Genomic DNA, 15883 nt, shown 5'->3' with positions numbered 1-15883 from the left:
TTAAAAAAAAGTTTTATTTAAACCTCACAAGCTGGGACAAGAAGTTTCAAAGAAAAAGCCAAGCTCACTCCTGCTTCTGCATTGGTTAATTCTAGGACAGCACACTCACATTCCTGGTCACCAGAGCTGGCCTAGTTTAAGGAACAAATTAGAGAACAAGAGTTTTAGGAAACACTGGCTAACGTTAAATAATTTTAAATATTAAGGTTTCGCCCTCACAGAAGCAGTTAATAATTTTTAGAATCCGCCATGTGCCAGATATTGGGTTGAGAGGTTTCCTATCTATTATCTTATTATTGATCAAAAATAATGTTTCCAGAAAAATGGGGCTCTGTAAATATAAGTAACTTGCCCATGTTCACACAGCTGGTCAGAGAAAGAGCTAGAAGCCAAACACAAATTATCTGCCTCTAAGACCAGTCCTTTCCAAGACTACGCTTTCCCATTCTTTCAATGCTGACTGGTTCCTCTGATTCTTAACTTCTGAAGATGCTTTCAATCAGAGCCTTGCTCTGTTTTCATTTGCTTCCTTTAGATTTTTAATAGCTTTAACCGATTTTCAAATATTTTCTCTCCACTGGTGGCTTGTTTCTTCGTGATCTTAACTGTCTTTCGAAGAGTTCTTAATTTTGATGAAGTCTTATTTTTTTTTCCTTTCTTTTGGTGGACTGTGTTTTTGGTGTCATATGTAGAAATCTTTGTGTAACTCGAGGTTACAAAGACTTTTTCCCATATTTTCTCCTAGAAATATTTTAGTTCATATTTAGGTGTCTGATTCACTTTGTGTTAATTTCTCTGTATCTCGTCAGGTGTGAAATGACATTCTTTTTTTTTTTTTTTTTTTTTTTTTTTTTTGCATATGGGTATCTAATTGTTCCAGCACCATTTGTTGAAGACACTCCCATCTCCACTTTATCTGCCTTTGCACCATATTTGTTGGTGTACGGATGGGCACTCTACTGTCTTCTGAGGAATCTTCTTATTCTCTTCATGCTAATGTCACACCTTCACGATCACTATCATTTTATGACAAGTCTAAAAGTCAGGTCTTATAAGACCTTCAACTTTTTGCCTTTTTTTTTGCGAAATCATCTTGTTGGCTATTTTAGGTCCTTGATCATTTCTTTAGTTTTTATTTATTCAAGGACATAGTTATAAAACAGCATCTGGAAATCTGAAGAGAACTTAAAATTTAAAGTTATGAAATAGGAGTCGGGAAACTTTCCATAATCTAGCTTCATCAGGAAGTGAGGCACTCAGGGCATCCAATTCCATTTGGTTAACCAGAATTGTTGCGTATACCTTACGTGGATTGCCAATTAAAAAAAAAGTAGAAATATAATTTATACTGGAATAGAACTGGACAGGATTTCAACTTTCACTGATGTTTCAGAAAATACTCTGGGCCCTAGAATATCTTGTTCATTGTGAGCATCGGTTGTCACTGCCCTAGCGAAGTGGGGAATCGCTGATTAAAGGGAGTCCATTTATTCGTACTGCTGCCTGCCAGAGTACGTACTCTGCTTTTGATTTGGGGAATGCCTTTTTTTCAAACAAGTGAAGTGTTATAATTGACAGCGATAGGCATAGCATTCTGTCCCTCCCAATAAAGCATATTCCTGTTTACTTAAACTTGCTGTCTGCTGGGCACAGTGAGGAATACTGTTAATTAAGCCAATTGATCCCAGAGAATGTTAGCCATTACTACCACTGCATGACATTGAGCAAATTACTTGTCCTCTTTGCCTCAGTCTTCATCTGTGAAATGAGAGGCTTGGACTAGTTAACCTTGAGTGACTTATCCAACTCTAAAATTCTTTGTGACTCTTTAATTCACTTAAAAATCACAGCCCTTTCAAGACCAATTAAGCAAAAACTCTTAATGGCAAAAAGCACTGTGGTAAGTCAGACTGGGAGCCTTTGAGTCAGGAGAGTAGTGGTCTTGTGATGCATCACAGATTGCCTAACACTGCTGTATGGCTCTGCTTTTGACTATGGCCAGCTCCAAGCCCTGAAGATGGCGTTTGTGGTTCCTGGTGCTGTGACATTTTGTGGTTTATAAAATCCCCATATTCTGAGAAGCTCCTGAGCTTTTCAGGTCAAGGAAAAGTGAAAGGAGAATGTCTGTAATCCCACACAAGTCCAGAGGACCAGAGTACTCTTAAGTTTGCAGGTTAGAGTTTAAAATACATCTCCAAAGTCAATAGTATAGTATTGAAACCAAGAGGACTTTACATGTCTCCATTGTCTTTCCTATGCCAAGGTACGGCAGCGTTACTCTGATCAGTCTGATCACAGCTGTACTAACAGAATGGGAGGGTTGGAGAGGGAAGCTTACTGGGGAATGCACAATACAGACATGAGTTAAAAATAATAGGAAGAGTCTGTATTGCGGACTCACTGCATGCAAGGTGCTATGGCAGGTACTTTGTAGACATTATATCCTTCAATCCACATAACAGCCTTGAAAAATAGATATTCTTGTCTTCCTCTTGCCAATGAGGAAATGATGCACAGAGAGTTCACGTTATTTGCCCAGGGTCACACAGTAGTAAGTGATGGAGCTGATCCTCAACTTACATCTTTCTCAGTCTAAGCTCAAACTCTTAATGACTGTATCAGAGACTAGCTCTCAGAATTTAGCCAGCTCATTTAGTGTGTAATTGCATTTGTAGTGTAATAGAAACTAAGAACATCACGTCCTTTTGGGTAGACTTGATGGAAGAAAGAACTCAGAAGGTGTCCTGAAGAAACTGCTTTGAGTTACTTTTTGAGATGAAGGACATGAATTGGCCTCAAGAGAAAAGTGAGTTCATGCTGAGGGGACAGACTATTTGAGGCCATGAAGATACAAATGAATAAATTATTTGTTCAGGAAGCAGTGTACAGACTTGCTCATTGCAGGGCAATACCAGAAATAAAGCTTGATGTCATAGGGGCGAAAAATCTAAGAGATTTCACTTGGTTTTGCTGGGCACTGGAGATCCACTCCCAGTTCTTAAGCAAGGGAAGGAACATAATTAAAATTGTATTTGATTTTACAATTTGTTCTATAACTTGTGTAGAATAAATAATGGGCTTTTAATGCATCGAGGGAGGTCAAGAGAAAATTTCTTAGCAAAACATATTTGATACCCAACAAATTATTTTGGGGAGTACATTGTAGCTCATCCCACTGAAGTCCTATAGCTTCAAATGGTGCAATGACAGTGCATTCAGGCCCTTAAATTAAGAGGCCTGGAAGCATGTTTTACACAGTTTTCAGGTATAAAGGTGACTAACCCACTGCGGTTAAGCTCCATACTCCCATCATCACTGGTGTTGAGCAGTATGTGTAAATGGAACACGCAAAGGTTATATATTAAATCCAGGGTTGGGCTGCTAGAAAGCCCTCAATGATATGTATTAAATCAAGTTGAAGTCCTCTTTCAGTTAGCATCTGCTGTTCCTGAGTGAGGGCCGATGTATTTGGTGAACTGTAGCCGGGTCCCTTCCCTATATATCCACGAATGCTAACTTAATATCTCTTCACATTTTCTGAAGCATTTTCTTTCTTTTTCTCTCTCTCTCTCTCCCTCTCCCTCTCACTCTCTTTCTCTCTCTCCAGTTCCAGAGACCTAATGACTTCTCACCCCCTTTTCGCTTTGGGACTGTGCCCAATGGCAGCACAGAGAGGAATATTCGCAATAACTACGCAGAAATGCATGCCTACATGGGAAAGTTCAACCAGAGGGGTGTAGATGATGCATTGCTCTCCCTGAAAACAGGGTAAGAACTGCTTCCAAGCTCAGAGTCTTTGATGTGTTTCTCACATTTATTAAATGTACACTGAATCAGATATATTGTGCTTGGGTGCCAAAGTTAAACCAAAGAAGACGGCATTTTCTTTCCATGGATTTCCAAGTTGAATTTGACAATATAATTCAGGCCAGAACACAAAGATTCCTATGCTATCATATACCTCTATGTATTTTTGTTTTACAAATTATATTCTACTTGTATTATTGTAACCATGAAACAAGAATGAAATGGCCATAAAAGGAGAAGGGATGAGTCAAGGCTAAGGTTCATGTATTACACATGAAATGAAGAACTGTTGACCAGAAGGTGAAAATGAATGATTCTGGGGTATTGTGGATAAGGGAGAAGTGAAAGAAGAAAAGGGTGAAGGTTTTTAGACAACAAGCAGTGAGAATGTGTTGACTGATCTCCAGTTCCAGTTTTTGTTGGTGTTCTTTGATCCAGCTTTATACTCTAGAAAGTATTTGTTTGTTGAAAGGAGCTCACAAACTGCAGATATATGGGCTTGTGTAATCCCAGCCACACTGGTCCCTTTTTTCATTTGGCCTCTCGAAGCCACAGCTGTGGAATAAGATAATTGAGCATCAGAGATGTTGGGACTTAGGGGTAAAGGGGCCTTGTAACTGATTTCCTGTGTTGTATGATGACTAGCCACACTTGGACCTCCCAGTGGCTCCAGTTCTGGAAAAGCCACCCAGATGCCTGTTTACTTAAATACTGTTAGACTCTGTCTTATCACCATAAAATCACAGGAGGTATCGGGAGACGGGATTTGAGCTTGGGCATGGGACCACCGTGGTAGGTCGTCTGGCTCCTGGTATATCCAGTTGTCAATCATATTAGAGTTTGGGGAGTTTTTTGGTGTGCCACTTTTCTATCGGGTACTTATGGGCTTTTTGGAAAATGTTTTGTATCTTATCATACCAGAAAGGGCTTATTTTTCCTCAAGGAGGGATAAAGCTAACTTACCTTGTAAATGTGAAAAGGGAGGACGCATGCTTTTCTTTCTTGCAGACCTCGCTATATTACCTACCTATATGGCTGTATCTGAATTTCTTTCTCTACTTTTGATGTGTTTAAATGTTAGTTTGAAATATTGGTCCAGGCCTTCTTGCCATTACCCCTAGTCGTACTCCCTTCCTTGCATATTCCTTCCTTGGAAAGTACACTCTATAAAATGAGATTCCTAGATGTTTCAGAACTTGAGATGTCCGGATGCTTCTATACGTTGGGTTCTCCTGTAGTTGCGCACATTTGCTCTTAACGAGCCTGTGCTGCTACCACCCAGAATACTCCTTTCTTTCCTTGTGCTGCAAAACAGAGTATTGAAACCTTTCTGACCACAAAAATAGCATTGCACAGCTATTGAAACACATACACCTACACTTATCCCCACTCTGGACTGTAATGAACTGAGAAATGAAAAATGTTATATAAATCTAACCCATGCTCTTTGTTGTTATCATCGTGATGGTTACTTTTCATTATTTCGGTTATTATTTTTATTGATTCCTTTTTACTCCTTCTCCTTTCAGACACAGCTTATGAGTTGGCTTCAGGCCCAACTTACATTCTCATCGTTCCCAGTGGGAGGGAAAGAACTCCTCCTTTCAACCTGAAATCACATAAAGAACGGCCTGGGATTTAGACTTTAGATTCTGGCTGAGTTCCAACTCGAGCCTGACTTTGAATGAGTTCTCCCCATCGCTTGCTGGAACCCTACTGCTTCATATTAATGGCCCCATAGGTAGTTTTGTACTAAAATTCCTCCACCGGATTGTTTGTTTGCTTCTGTTTTGCACAGGAAACTGGACGCCTTCATCTACGATGCAGCAGTGCTGAACTACATGGCTGGCAGAGATGAAGGCTGCAAGCTGGTGACCATTGGCAGCGGAAAGGTCTTTGCTTCCACTGGTTACGGCATTGCCATCCAAAAAGATTCTGGCTGGAAGCGCCAGGTGGACCTTGCTATTCTGCAGCTGTTCGGAGATGGTGAGTCAAAGATAGTGGCTCTTCTGACAGCCAGTCCACTCCTGTAACCCCAGCCTTTCCAGAAAAGTAACTTGAGGGATAGGTATGAGTATCCTAAGACTGCCAAACAAAGTACCACACCTGAGTGACTTCAGTGATAGAAATTTGGCTCACCGTTCTAGAGGCAGAAGTCTAAGCATCAGCATTGGGTCCTTCTGAGGGCCTCAAGGGAGCATCTGTTCCGTGCCTCTCCCCCAGCTCATGGTGGTTTGCTGGCAACTGTGAGCATTCCTGCACTTGCAGACACATCACCCCATCTCTGCCTTCATGTCTGCATAACATTTTCCCTACGTGCCTGCTGCCTGTCTCTACCTGTGTATGCCTGATTGATGCCATTTTTAAGGATGCCAATTATATTGGATTAGGGGCCCATCCTACTCCAGGATGACCTCCTCTTAACTAATTCTGTCTGCAATTACCTCATTTCCAAATAAAGTCACATTTCAAGGGATTGGAGATGAGGACTTCCAACAGAGGAATTTGGCATGAGGAGGGGAGGTGTTGGACAGGGACACAATTCAACCTGTAACTGGGTGAAATTTAGGAGAAAGGATTAGAGTAGTTAGTCAAGGAGGTATGTGTCAGGATCACGGGGTATGATTAAACTTTAGGGATACAGTCAGAGAAGCTAGTATAGACACACGTGGCCAGAGCAGTGGATAGACCTTCAAAAAGGTCTCTGCTTTTTCTGGGTCCAGAGAAATGGCACACAAATATACTTCTGGCCATCTATCCATCCGTCCCTCTCTCCCGTCTTGCTCTTTCAGCTAGAAGATGCAGGAATTGGAGACAGGGTCCTCTGAGGCTGACACTCATAAGCTACTCACCAGTGTTATCCTGGGAGGAGACTGAGCAGTCAGCTTGCTTTGGAAAAAAATCTCATCTCCACTTTTTTTTTAAATTTTTTATTTTTTTAATTACTTTTCCGTGTACTAGAAAAGTACATTGTTTATGCGCCACACCCAGTGCTCCATGCAATACGTGCCCTCCACAATACCCACCACCAGGCTGGCCCAACTTCCCACCCCTGCCCCTTCAAAACCCTCAGATTGTTTTTCAGAGTCCATAGTCTCTCATGGTTCATCTCCCCCTCCAATTTCCCTCAACTCCCTTCTCCTCTTCATCTCCCCATGTCCTCCATGTTATTTCTTATGCTCCGCAAATAAGTGAAAGCATATGATACTTGAATGTCTCTGCTTGACTTATTTCACTCAGCATAATCTCTTCCAGTCCCGTCCATGTTGCTACAAAAGTTGGGTATTCATCCTTTCTGATGGAGGCATAATACTCCATTGTGTATATGGATCACATCTTCTTTATCCATTCATCCGTTGAAGGGCATCTTGGTTCTTTCCACAGTTTGGTGACCGTGGCCATTGCTGCTCTGAACATTGGGGTACAGATGGCCCTTCTTTTCACTACATCTGTATCTTTGGGGTAAATACCCAGCAGTGCAATTGCAGGGTCATAGGGTAGCTCTATTTTTAGTTTCTTAAGGAATCTCCACACTGTTTTCCAAAGTGGCTGCACCGACCTGCATTCCCACCAACAGTGTAAGAGGGCTCCCCTTTCTCCACATCCTCTCCAACACACGTTGTTTCCTGTCTTGCTAATTTTGGCCATTCTAACTGGTGTAATGTGGTACTTTCATTATACTCATGTCTTCTGCGACCCTCTTCACTTTGTTGGCTGGAGTACCTACTCTTCCTGTTAGCTTCCCAGAAGCAAATCCAGTTATGCAGGAACAGCCTGCTTGGCTGCACAGGCCATCAGCCGGGCGGTTCTCTAAATTATGTCTATAGAATATTCGCTGTTAGGGATGAGATGAGAGGCAGAAGAACACAGCTAGATTTTCAGATCCAGGTGAAGTTCGTTGTTCCACTAGTTAGGAAAATCATAGTTTGATCAAAACAATGAGTAAAAAGTGATTTGGTTAACACTGAAAAAACGAGGGGGTTCTAGCTGGAGTGCTAACAGGCTATGTTGGTACGAGGGCTTCTGTAATTCTCATGTAACTCTCCCTCAAAGGCAATAACAGAGCCTCTGTCAGTGAGGAAGGGCGGCAGTAGAGATGACTGGGAGAAGTTGCCAAAGCTCTAGTCAGTTTACGCAAAGTTCAAATTTTTAGCCAACTGGAATTATTAAAACAGGCAGTTTACTTCATGAGATTTTCAGAATTTTGTTTGCCTAGAATTGGATGCATTCTAGGGCACGTGAATTCCTTCATTTTCCTTTTGTCTAAGGTTTCTGCCTTGCTAATTCCTTGTATCCAGTGAAGTGGATAAAGGTTATTGTCCCCGGCATGAATTGAATTAATCAAAGCTTCTCTAAGTGGTGTTACAAGGAGGCAGGTCTGAATTTGGTGGTCTCATTTGATTCAAGCTTCCTCCCCTTCAGTCTTAACATTTCTGTTTCCCTCTGCAACAAGAGATCAGTAAGTGTGAGGGTCCGTGGGGAGACAGTCTCCCTGCTTATCTCTTTCTGTCCCTCCTGCCCCAGCCCTATCTGATTTGCATATTTTCAAGAGCAATTTTCTGAATCTTGTGTTTAATTAATGTTATTTCTTACTATCTTAAAAATAAAATACAAATGCTTACTTAGTCTGATACTCGAGCCCTCAGCAGTCTTGCTTCAACCTTTTTTGTTCAGCTTCCTTTGCCTCCTTTTACTCTGGCTGAGCTGTTCTGCATGTCTTTTCCAAACAAACCTTGTGTTTTCCCATTGATCATGCCATTTCTGCCACCTGGAGTGCCTTTTCATGCAAGTTGAACTAAAATTCACCCATTCATTCTGTCCCTCTGCAGTCCTACCTTCCTCGTGAAAACCCACTGGCCACCCCATCCACAAAATTAGTCTCCTGAATTTGAACCCCTGTTACCTGCATATTGCTAGTCATATTAATTATTTATGTACCAGTTGCCACTGGATAGATAACGGAGAGCAGGGGTAATGCCTCATAGCTTTGATTCACTGCAGTACCCACACTGAACTGCCACTGAATACTTTTCGAATACATGGATGAGTTAATATATAGTGATATTAATAAAATTACTGAGAACTTTATTAATTTTCTTTCTCCGTGTCTCTTTCTCTCTCATGTTTTTCTCTTTCTTCCCCAATACCCCTTTCTGTTCCCTTTCTCTGCTCTTCTGTCTTCTCTCTTGTTTTCCTTCCTGCCATGTGTCCAGGGGAGATGGAGGAGCTGGAAGCTCTCTGGCTCACTGGCATTTGCCACAACGAAAAGAATGAGGTCATGAGCAGCCAGCTGGACATTGACAACATGGCAGGCGTCTTCTACATGTTGGGGGCAGCCATGGCTCTCAGTCTCATCACCTTCATCTGTGAACACCTATTCTATTGGCAGTTCCGGCACTGCTTTATGGGTGTCTGTTCTGGCAAGCCTGGCATGGTCTTCTCCATCAGCAGAGTAAGTGGTTTGATGGAGGTGCTGGGAGCTTGGGGAGGATGGCTTAGTCTAGCACTGTGCGAAGCAGGGAGATCCAGGCGGGCACTAACTCCAACCTTGTGCAGCTAAAGCCAGAAACTACATCATGTACGTTTCCCCAAGGGGTCGGGTGATAAAATTTCAGGTGACTCAAAAACAAAACAAAACAAAAAAACAGGTGATATTATTTTTCCTTCAAGGAGCAGCTTTTTGTGTGGGGTTTGGGCATTTGGTTTCCAGTAAGAACTGACAGATCAATCAAAATGAAAAATTTGGCCTTCTACCAAATGCCTTCCATCACCATTAGTTAAGTGTGTATGGGATGTATTAATCATTTAATCTTTTTTTTTTAAATCACATCTCTATTCAAATAGTGAAATGTAATATATCTCTCTTACTCTGACATACAAAGATATATTATTGGTTGCTCCACTATTCATGCTGTTTTAACCACGTGTGAGTTGTGGGGGGTAAAGAGCTTTACAGAACCTTCAGAAGTAAGTACTGATCCATGAGAAATTTACATTCCAGAAACTTCCTTAATTGGAACACGAGTATAACTCTTAAGGTGTTCTTTTTTTTTTTTTAAGATTTTATTTATTTATTTAACAGAGAGAGATCACAGTAGGCAGAGGCAGGGAGAGAGAGAGAGAGGGAAGCAGGCTCCCCGCTGAGCAGAGAGCCCGATGTGGGGCTTGATCCCAGGACCCTGGGATCATGACCTGAGCCGAAGGCAGAGGCTTTAACTCACTGAGCCACCCGGTGCCCGGGTTGTTCTTTACTTAGGTCTTTTCTAAGTTTCAAGTCCAATGTGAGGATCCGGAATTCAGTTTTAAATATGAACAGAGGATCACAGGGGGGTGGGGGGAAGCAGGCCTCTTTTAATTTCATCAATAAGGTTATGGGATTCATTCATGAGACATGACCTCAGATATCCTTTTAGAATAGAGGTCTAGATTTCTAATATAACTAACTTCGGCTCTAATGGAGTTATGTAAGAGAATGGATTTCTCATTAAGTTGTTCTATCTTTTCATCATTTCCTATAGTATTTTAGTGATAGAGAACAGTTTCCTCTCTGGCTGTGAGCTGATTCAAGCCATTCAGTAAGTAAGCAGGAAGAAGGAACGTGTGGTCCCGGAGCCACATTGCTCCACGGTGCGGTCCTTTCTAAGGTCCCAGATAGGGTGCTGGCAGAAGCAATGGGAGTTGGTGGCCTGTAATAGAAATCCCATTCATAGGCCTACAGCACAATTAAGGCCTTTGTAGAGGAAAAACTCTCAGCACTTTCCCTTGGCTGTAATCAAAAAGGGTTAGAAAGCAAGGAGAGTAACTTTACCTTGAAGGTCTCAGGTCTTGCTACTGCCCTCTGGGAAGGCAAGGCTCACCTCACCTAAACCTCTCTTCTTTTCCACTTAGCTACAGTTCTCCGTTCTCATCTCTGCTCTCCTCCCATCGACCAGGGCAACTTCCCTTCCAGATCAGTCCCCTTTGTTTCAAAGACCCAATTCAAATGACCTCCCCGTCACATATTTCCCTTGCCAGGGAGAAAAGTTCCAAGTGTGTCCACTTGTCAAGGCAGAGAGCAAGGCATAAGGAGCTTAGCTTGACTTGGGACTTGACCCCAACCCATTACCTCTCCTGAACGGTGTTCCTTAAGGCCTCGTACACAGAGCTGCACCAGGGAGTTCTCAATCAATACTAATTTGTCACAATATTAATTATGTATGATAAGATTAAGGGAGTGAGAAAGTATTAGAAGGAAACCAGGAGCTAAGGAGAACAAGGGAATTATTTATTCCTATTCAGGACTTGATATCTGTCCCAGTTTTGCCCTTCCACGGTGTAGGGCACAGCAGGAGAAAAATCCTTCTTTGACCCCAGGGCTTTCTGACTCTCTGTGAATTTGGTTCATGCTTGGCTCAAGAAGAGAACCCCTCAGCCATTCTTTGGTGACCCAAACCCTAAAAGGCACTCAAAATTTGTCAGAGCTAGAAAAGAGTGGCTCTTGTGAGCTCTGAGCTCCCCTGTGCTGTACAGGCAGCTGGGGTGGCCAGCCAGGACAGAACAGCCCCGATGCCCATGGCACATACATGGCTGTCGATTTCCAGGCAGCTGATGCTAATTTTTGCCGTCTGCTGCTATCACGACCTCATTTTTAAGATGCGGAAACTTAGGCCTAGGAAGGAAAATCAATGCAAGTCAATGGCGGAGTGGCAGTGTAGAATGTCGTGTCTTCTGATTCCAGTCTATTTGCTCAAGTCACCTGGAGTGGACGTGTCCCCTCTTGGAGAGCCAGGCCATGAACCTCAGCTCATGATAGGAAACTCGCCCAATTCAGATGACAACTCGGACGAGCTTCTAGCCCTGTCAGCCTATGAGTATACTAAGACTGTTTCATGCTCTCCCTGACTTTTCGTCTCCAGCGAGACAGATGGTAGTGGGGCGGGGGGGTGAGCATTGTCCACGGAGACCTGACCCATCTCCTCCTCTTCCCGCTCCAGGGTATCTACAGCTGCATCCATGGAGTGGCGATCGAGGAGCGCCAGTCTGTGATGAACTCCCCCACCGCGACCATGAACAACACACACTCCAACATCCTGCGCCTGCTCCGCACGGCCAAGAACATGGCCAACCTGTCCGGCGTGAACGGCTCCCCCCAGAGCGCCCTGGACTTCATCCGACGCGAGTCGTCCGTCTACGACATCTCTGAGCACCGCCGCAGCTTCACGCATTCCGACTGCAAGTCCTACAACAACCCGCCCTGCGAGGAGAACCTCTTCAGCGACTACATCAGTGAGGTGGAGAGAACTTTCGGTAACCTGCAGCTAAAGGACAGCAATGTGTACCAAGACCACTATCACCACCACCACCGGCCCCATAGCATCGGCAGCGCCAGCTCCATTGACGGGCTCTACGACTGTGACAACCCGCCCTTCACCACGCAGCCACGGTCCATCAGCAAGAAGCCCCTGGACATTGGCCTCCCCTCCTCCAAACACAGCCAGCTGAGCGACCTGTATGGCAAATTCTCGTTCAAGAGCGACCGCTACAGTGGCCACGATGACCTGATCCGCTCAGACGTGTCCGACATCTCCACCCACACGGTCACCTACGGAAACATCGAGGGCAACGCCGCGAAGAGGCGTAAGCAGCAATACAAGGACAGCCTGAAGAAGCGACCGGCCTCGGCCAAGTCCCGCCGGGAGTTCGACGAAATCGAGCTGGCCTACCGCCGCCGGCCCCCCCGCTCCCCTGACCACAAGCGCTACTTCAGGGACAAGGAAGGGCTCCGGGACTTCTACCTGGACCAGTTCCGCACCAAGGAGAACTCCCCGCACTGGGAGCACGTGGACCTGACGGATATCTACAAGGAGCAGAGCGACGACTTCAAGCGTGACTCGGTCAGCGGAGGCGGGCCCTGCACCAACAGGTCTCACCTCAAGCACGGGGCGGGCGACAAACACAGTGTGGTCAGTGGGGTCCCGGCTCCCTGGGAGAAGAACCTGACCAACGTGGACTGGGAGGACCGCTCCGGGGGCAACTTCTGCCGCAGCTGCCCCTCCAAGCTGCACAACTACCCAACGACGGTGAGCGGGCAGAACTCGGGCCGGCAGGCGTGCATCCGGTGCGAGGCTTGCAAGAAAGCAGGGAATCTGTACGACATCAGTGAGGACAACTCCCTGCAGGAGCTGGACCAGCCGGCCGCCCCTGTGGCGGTGCCGTCCAATGCCCCCAGCGCCAAGTACCCCCAGAGCCCGACCAACTCCAAGGCCCAGAAGAAGACCCGGAACAAACTGCGCCGGCAGCACTCGTACGACACGTTCGTGGACCTGCAGAAGGAAGAAGCCACCTTAGCCCCGCGCAGCGTGAGCCTGAAAGACAAGGGCCGCTTCCTGGACGGCAGTCCCTACGCCCACATGTTTGAGATGCCAGCCGGCGAGAGCACCTTTGCAAACAACAAGTCCTCAGTGCCCGCTGCCGGACACCACCACCACAACAACCCCGGCGGTGGCTACATGCTCAGCAAGTCGCTCTACCCCGACCGGGTCACGCAAAACCCTTTCATCCCCACTTTCGGGGACGACCAGTGCTTGCTCCACGGCAGCAAATCCTACTTCTTCAGGCAGCCCACGGGGGCGGGGGCGCCGAAAGCCAGGCCAGACTTCCGCGCCCTTGTCACCAACAAGCCGGTAGTCTCAGCCCTTCACGGGGCTGTGCCAGGCCGTTTCCAGAAAGACATCTGTATAGGGAACCAGTCCAACCCCTGTGTGCCTAACAACAAAAACCCCAGGGCTTTCAACGGCTCCAGCAATGGGCATGTTTATGAGAAACTTTCTAGTATTGAGTCTGATGTCTGAGTGAGGGAAGAGAGAGGGTTGAAGGTGGGTACGGGAGGGTGGGGCTGTGGGCGTGTGGTGCGCATGTCACGGAGGGTGACGGGGGTGAACTTGGTTCCCATTTGCTCCTTTCTTGTTTTCCTTTATTTACGGAATCCTGGAGTTCTGATTCCTTCTGAGGGCAACCCCGGTGACCAGCACCATCTCTCCTCCCTTTCCGGCTCTCTCCTCCTTCCCCACCTGTCAGTCGCTCCTGGTCGTGGGAAAGAGTGTGGTGGGCTTGCTCAGCACAGCACCGGGAGGGCAGAGTGGAGAGAAGAAGGGGCTGCGCCCAGGCTTCCTCCCAGCATGGAAGGACTGTTTGCCACCCGCTTGGAGTGAAGCGGGAGGAACAGAAGGAGGCCGAGTGAGCACAGGATAGCTCTTCCCGAACAGATCTTTAGGTGTAGGTGAGAAAGCGTCCCAGTGGGACCATTTAGCCTACTGCCTGTGAAGGCAAAGAGGCTTTTGCTAAATTCTTGTCCCTTCGGTGACATCTGTTTGGGGCTCGCGTGTCATGTAGAGGGCAGGAGGCCATGTGTGTTTATATATAAGCCAAAAAAAAGAAAAAAGTTCGTTTCAATTCCTTGAGACCCATTGGTGGTGCACAGGGACAGAAAGGTCACGGGTGTATGACAGACAGATCATCAGAGCCATGCTCCGTGGTGCATTTGAGGCAAAGAAAGGACAGACTGCATGTGCACGAGTGTCCCTGTACTCTTGTACATGCCTGTCGTCTACACAGCCACGCAGTCAGGGGCCTGTATGTGTAGACAAGGTTACCTTGACTCACGACACCGTTTCTTCCAACGTCCCCAAACAGTTGCTCAGTTTGGCTTATATACAAACAGAGATGGTCGTGTGTTACTCAAGTGTTGGCTGTCTCTCCCCTTCACCCTTCCCGAATGAGGAGGATGGAAGTTCTTGACCGAGAAGATGATACGGTCCAGACAAAAAGGGGATGAACCGTCTTCCAAGAGCAAGGTGCAAGAGTAACTGCTCTGTGGTTCAACCTGCTTTGACCGAGAATCTTCCAGGAAGGTGACAGGGAAATAGAAGCAGCCGTGATTCTTTGGCTCACGCTCGAGAGCAAAAGATCCTCTAAAGCTTTCCTGAGCTTTTTACACCTTCAGCTGGCCCAGGTTTGGGGAGGAGCTAGGTCAGGCTGGAAGAATAGGGGAGCTGTGTGTGGTAGGGTAAGTGAGAGAGGGGGATGTTTTCAATGCTTTGATCCCTTCTTACTTAACCTGGAGCGAGGAGAGCTTGTGCCACAGAACTGGTCACAACTGATAGGGAGCAGACAGATGGCTGAGGGGCATGAGCTTGCTCCATGAGTACAGCTCAGGAGATGTGGAGGGAAGGGGAGAAATTTGGAAGTGGAGAGGGTGCGGGGGAAGAGACTCCCTCACTACACCACTGGGTCTGGCTCCCTGAGAATGTGACCTTGAGCCCCATGTGGACACTCTCAGTAGAAGCCCTTCCACCTTCCTGCTGCACCTCCTTTCCCTCCCAGGTGTACCATTCAAGAATAAAAATATATATATAAATATGTGTATTTATATATATATATATATATATATATCTCTGTAGAGAAAACTCCAGGGATGAGGGTGCTGGCAGATGCAATGCCCCCTTCACTAAGTCGGACACTTGCGAAGGGAAATGAATATCTGTCACTGCCGGTCCTGAAACTCGGGGAGGGGGTGTTCTGCGGGTCAGCTCCACTGGCCTGCCTTCCTCCCCTTACGCAGGGTGGCAGCCCAAGAGCCCCGGGTCTGTTTGGAAGCTTGACTGCAGGATCTCCATGTTGCACACAGGACACATAAACCAGAAAGGTGCTCAACCTCCTCTGGAAGGAAGCTGCCATGTCTCTTCAAGTCACCCCCTCCAGGGCTGCTCTTTGCCTTCCTGTTTGCCCTGACTCACTACCCTTCCTCATTCCCCGCCCTTGACTGCTGTCCCCTGCCCTCCTCCTTGATTTTTTACCTCAGTATCTTTCATTTTAAAGCCAACTGAAGGCCTTGTAAAGCTATGTTTCCTTTCTAAAACGAACCTGGGGGCAAGGGGCTGAACCTCTCACAGATTTGGAGAGAGGAGCGTGGAGTGCTTTACCTTAGATTCAAGGAAAAGACTTTGAGAGAGAGGACAGAGGGCGTGAGGCGTCTCCAGGAGGAAGAAGGAGAAGGGCCATATAAACATTGCTTCGCCCTGACTCTGTCCAGGGTCAG

At 46.0% G+C, this 15883-nt stretch overlaps 1 protein-coding gene across 1 annotated transcript in view; it reads left to right on the top strand.

The window, feature by feature from the left end:
* GRIN2B (glutamate ionotropic receptor NMDA type subunit 2B) overlaps positions 1-13645 on the top strand; it is a 404576-nt gene extending 390931 nt beyond the window's left edge. Inside the window, exons 10-13 of the mRNA XM_046012453.1 lie at positions 3608-3768; positions 5606-5793; positions 9021-9259; positions 11781-13645. Of these exons, the coding sequence (XP_045868409.1) occupies positions 3608-3768; positions 5606-5793; positions 9021-9259; positions 11781-13637 (2445 nt within the window). The 3' untranslated portion in view covers positions 13638-13645. The remainder of the gene's footprint in view (positions 1-3607; positions 3769-5605; positions 5794-9020; positions 9260-11780) is intronic.
* The last annotated feature ends 2238 nt before the right edge of the window (positions 13646-15883 follow it).

The sequence above is a fragment of the Meles meles genome, chromosome 7 (genome assembly GCF_922984935.1).
Source record: "Meles meles chromosome 7, mMelMel3.1 paternal haplotype, whole genome shotgun sequence".
Taxonomy (NCBI): Eukaryota; Metazoa; Chordata; class Mammalia; order Carnivora; family Mustelidae; genus Meles; species Meles meles.
The sequence above is the reverse complement of the archived record's forward strand: the minus strand, read 5'-3'. Positions and strand labels throughout refer to the sequence as shown.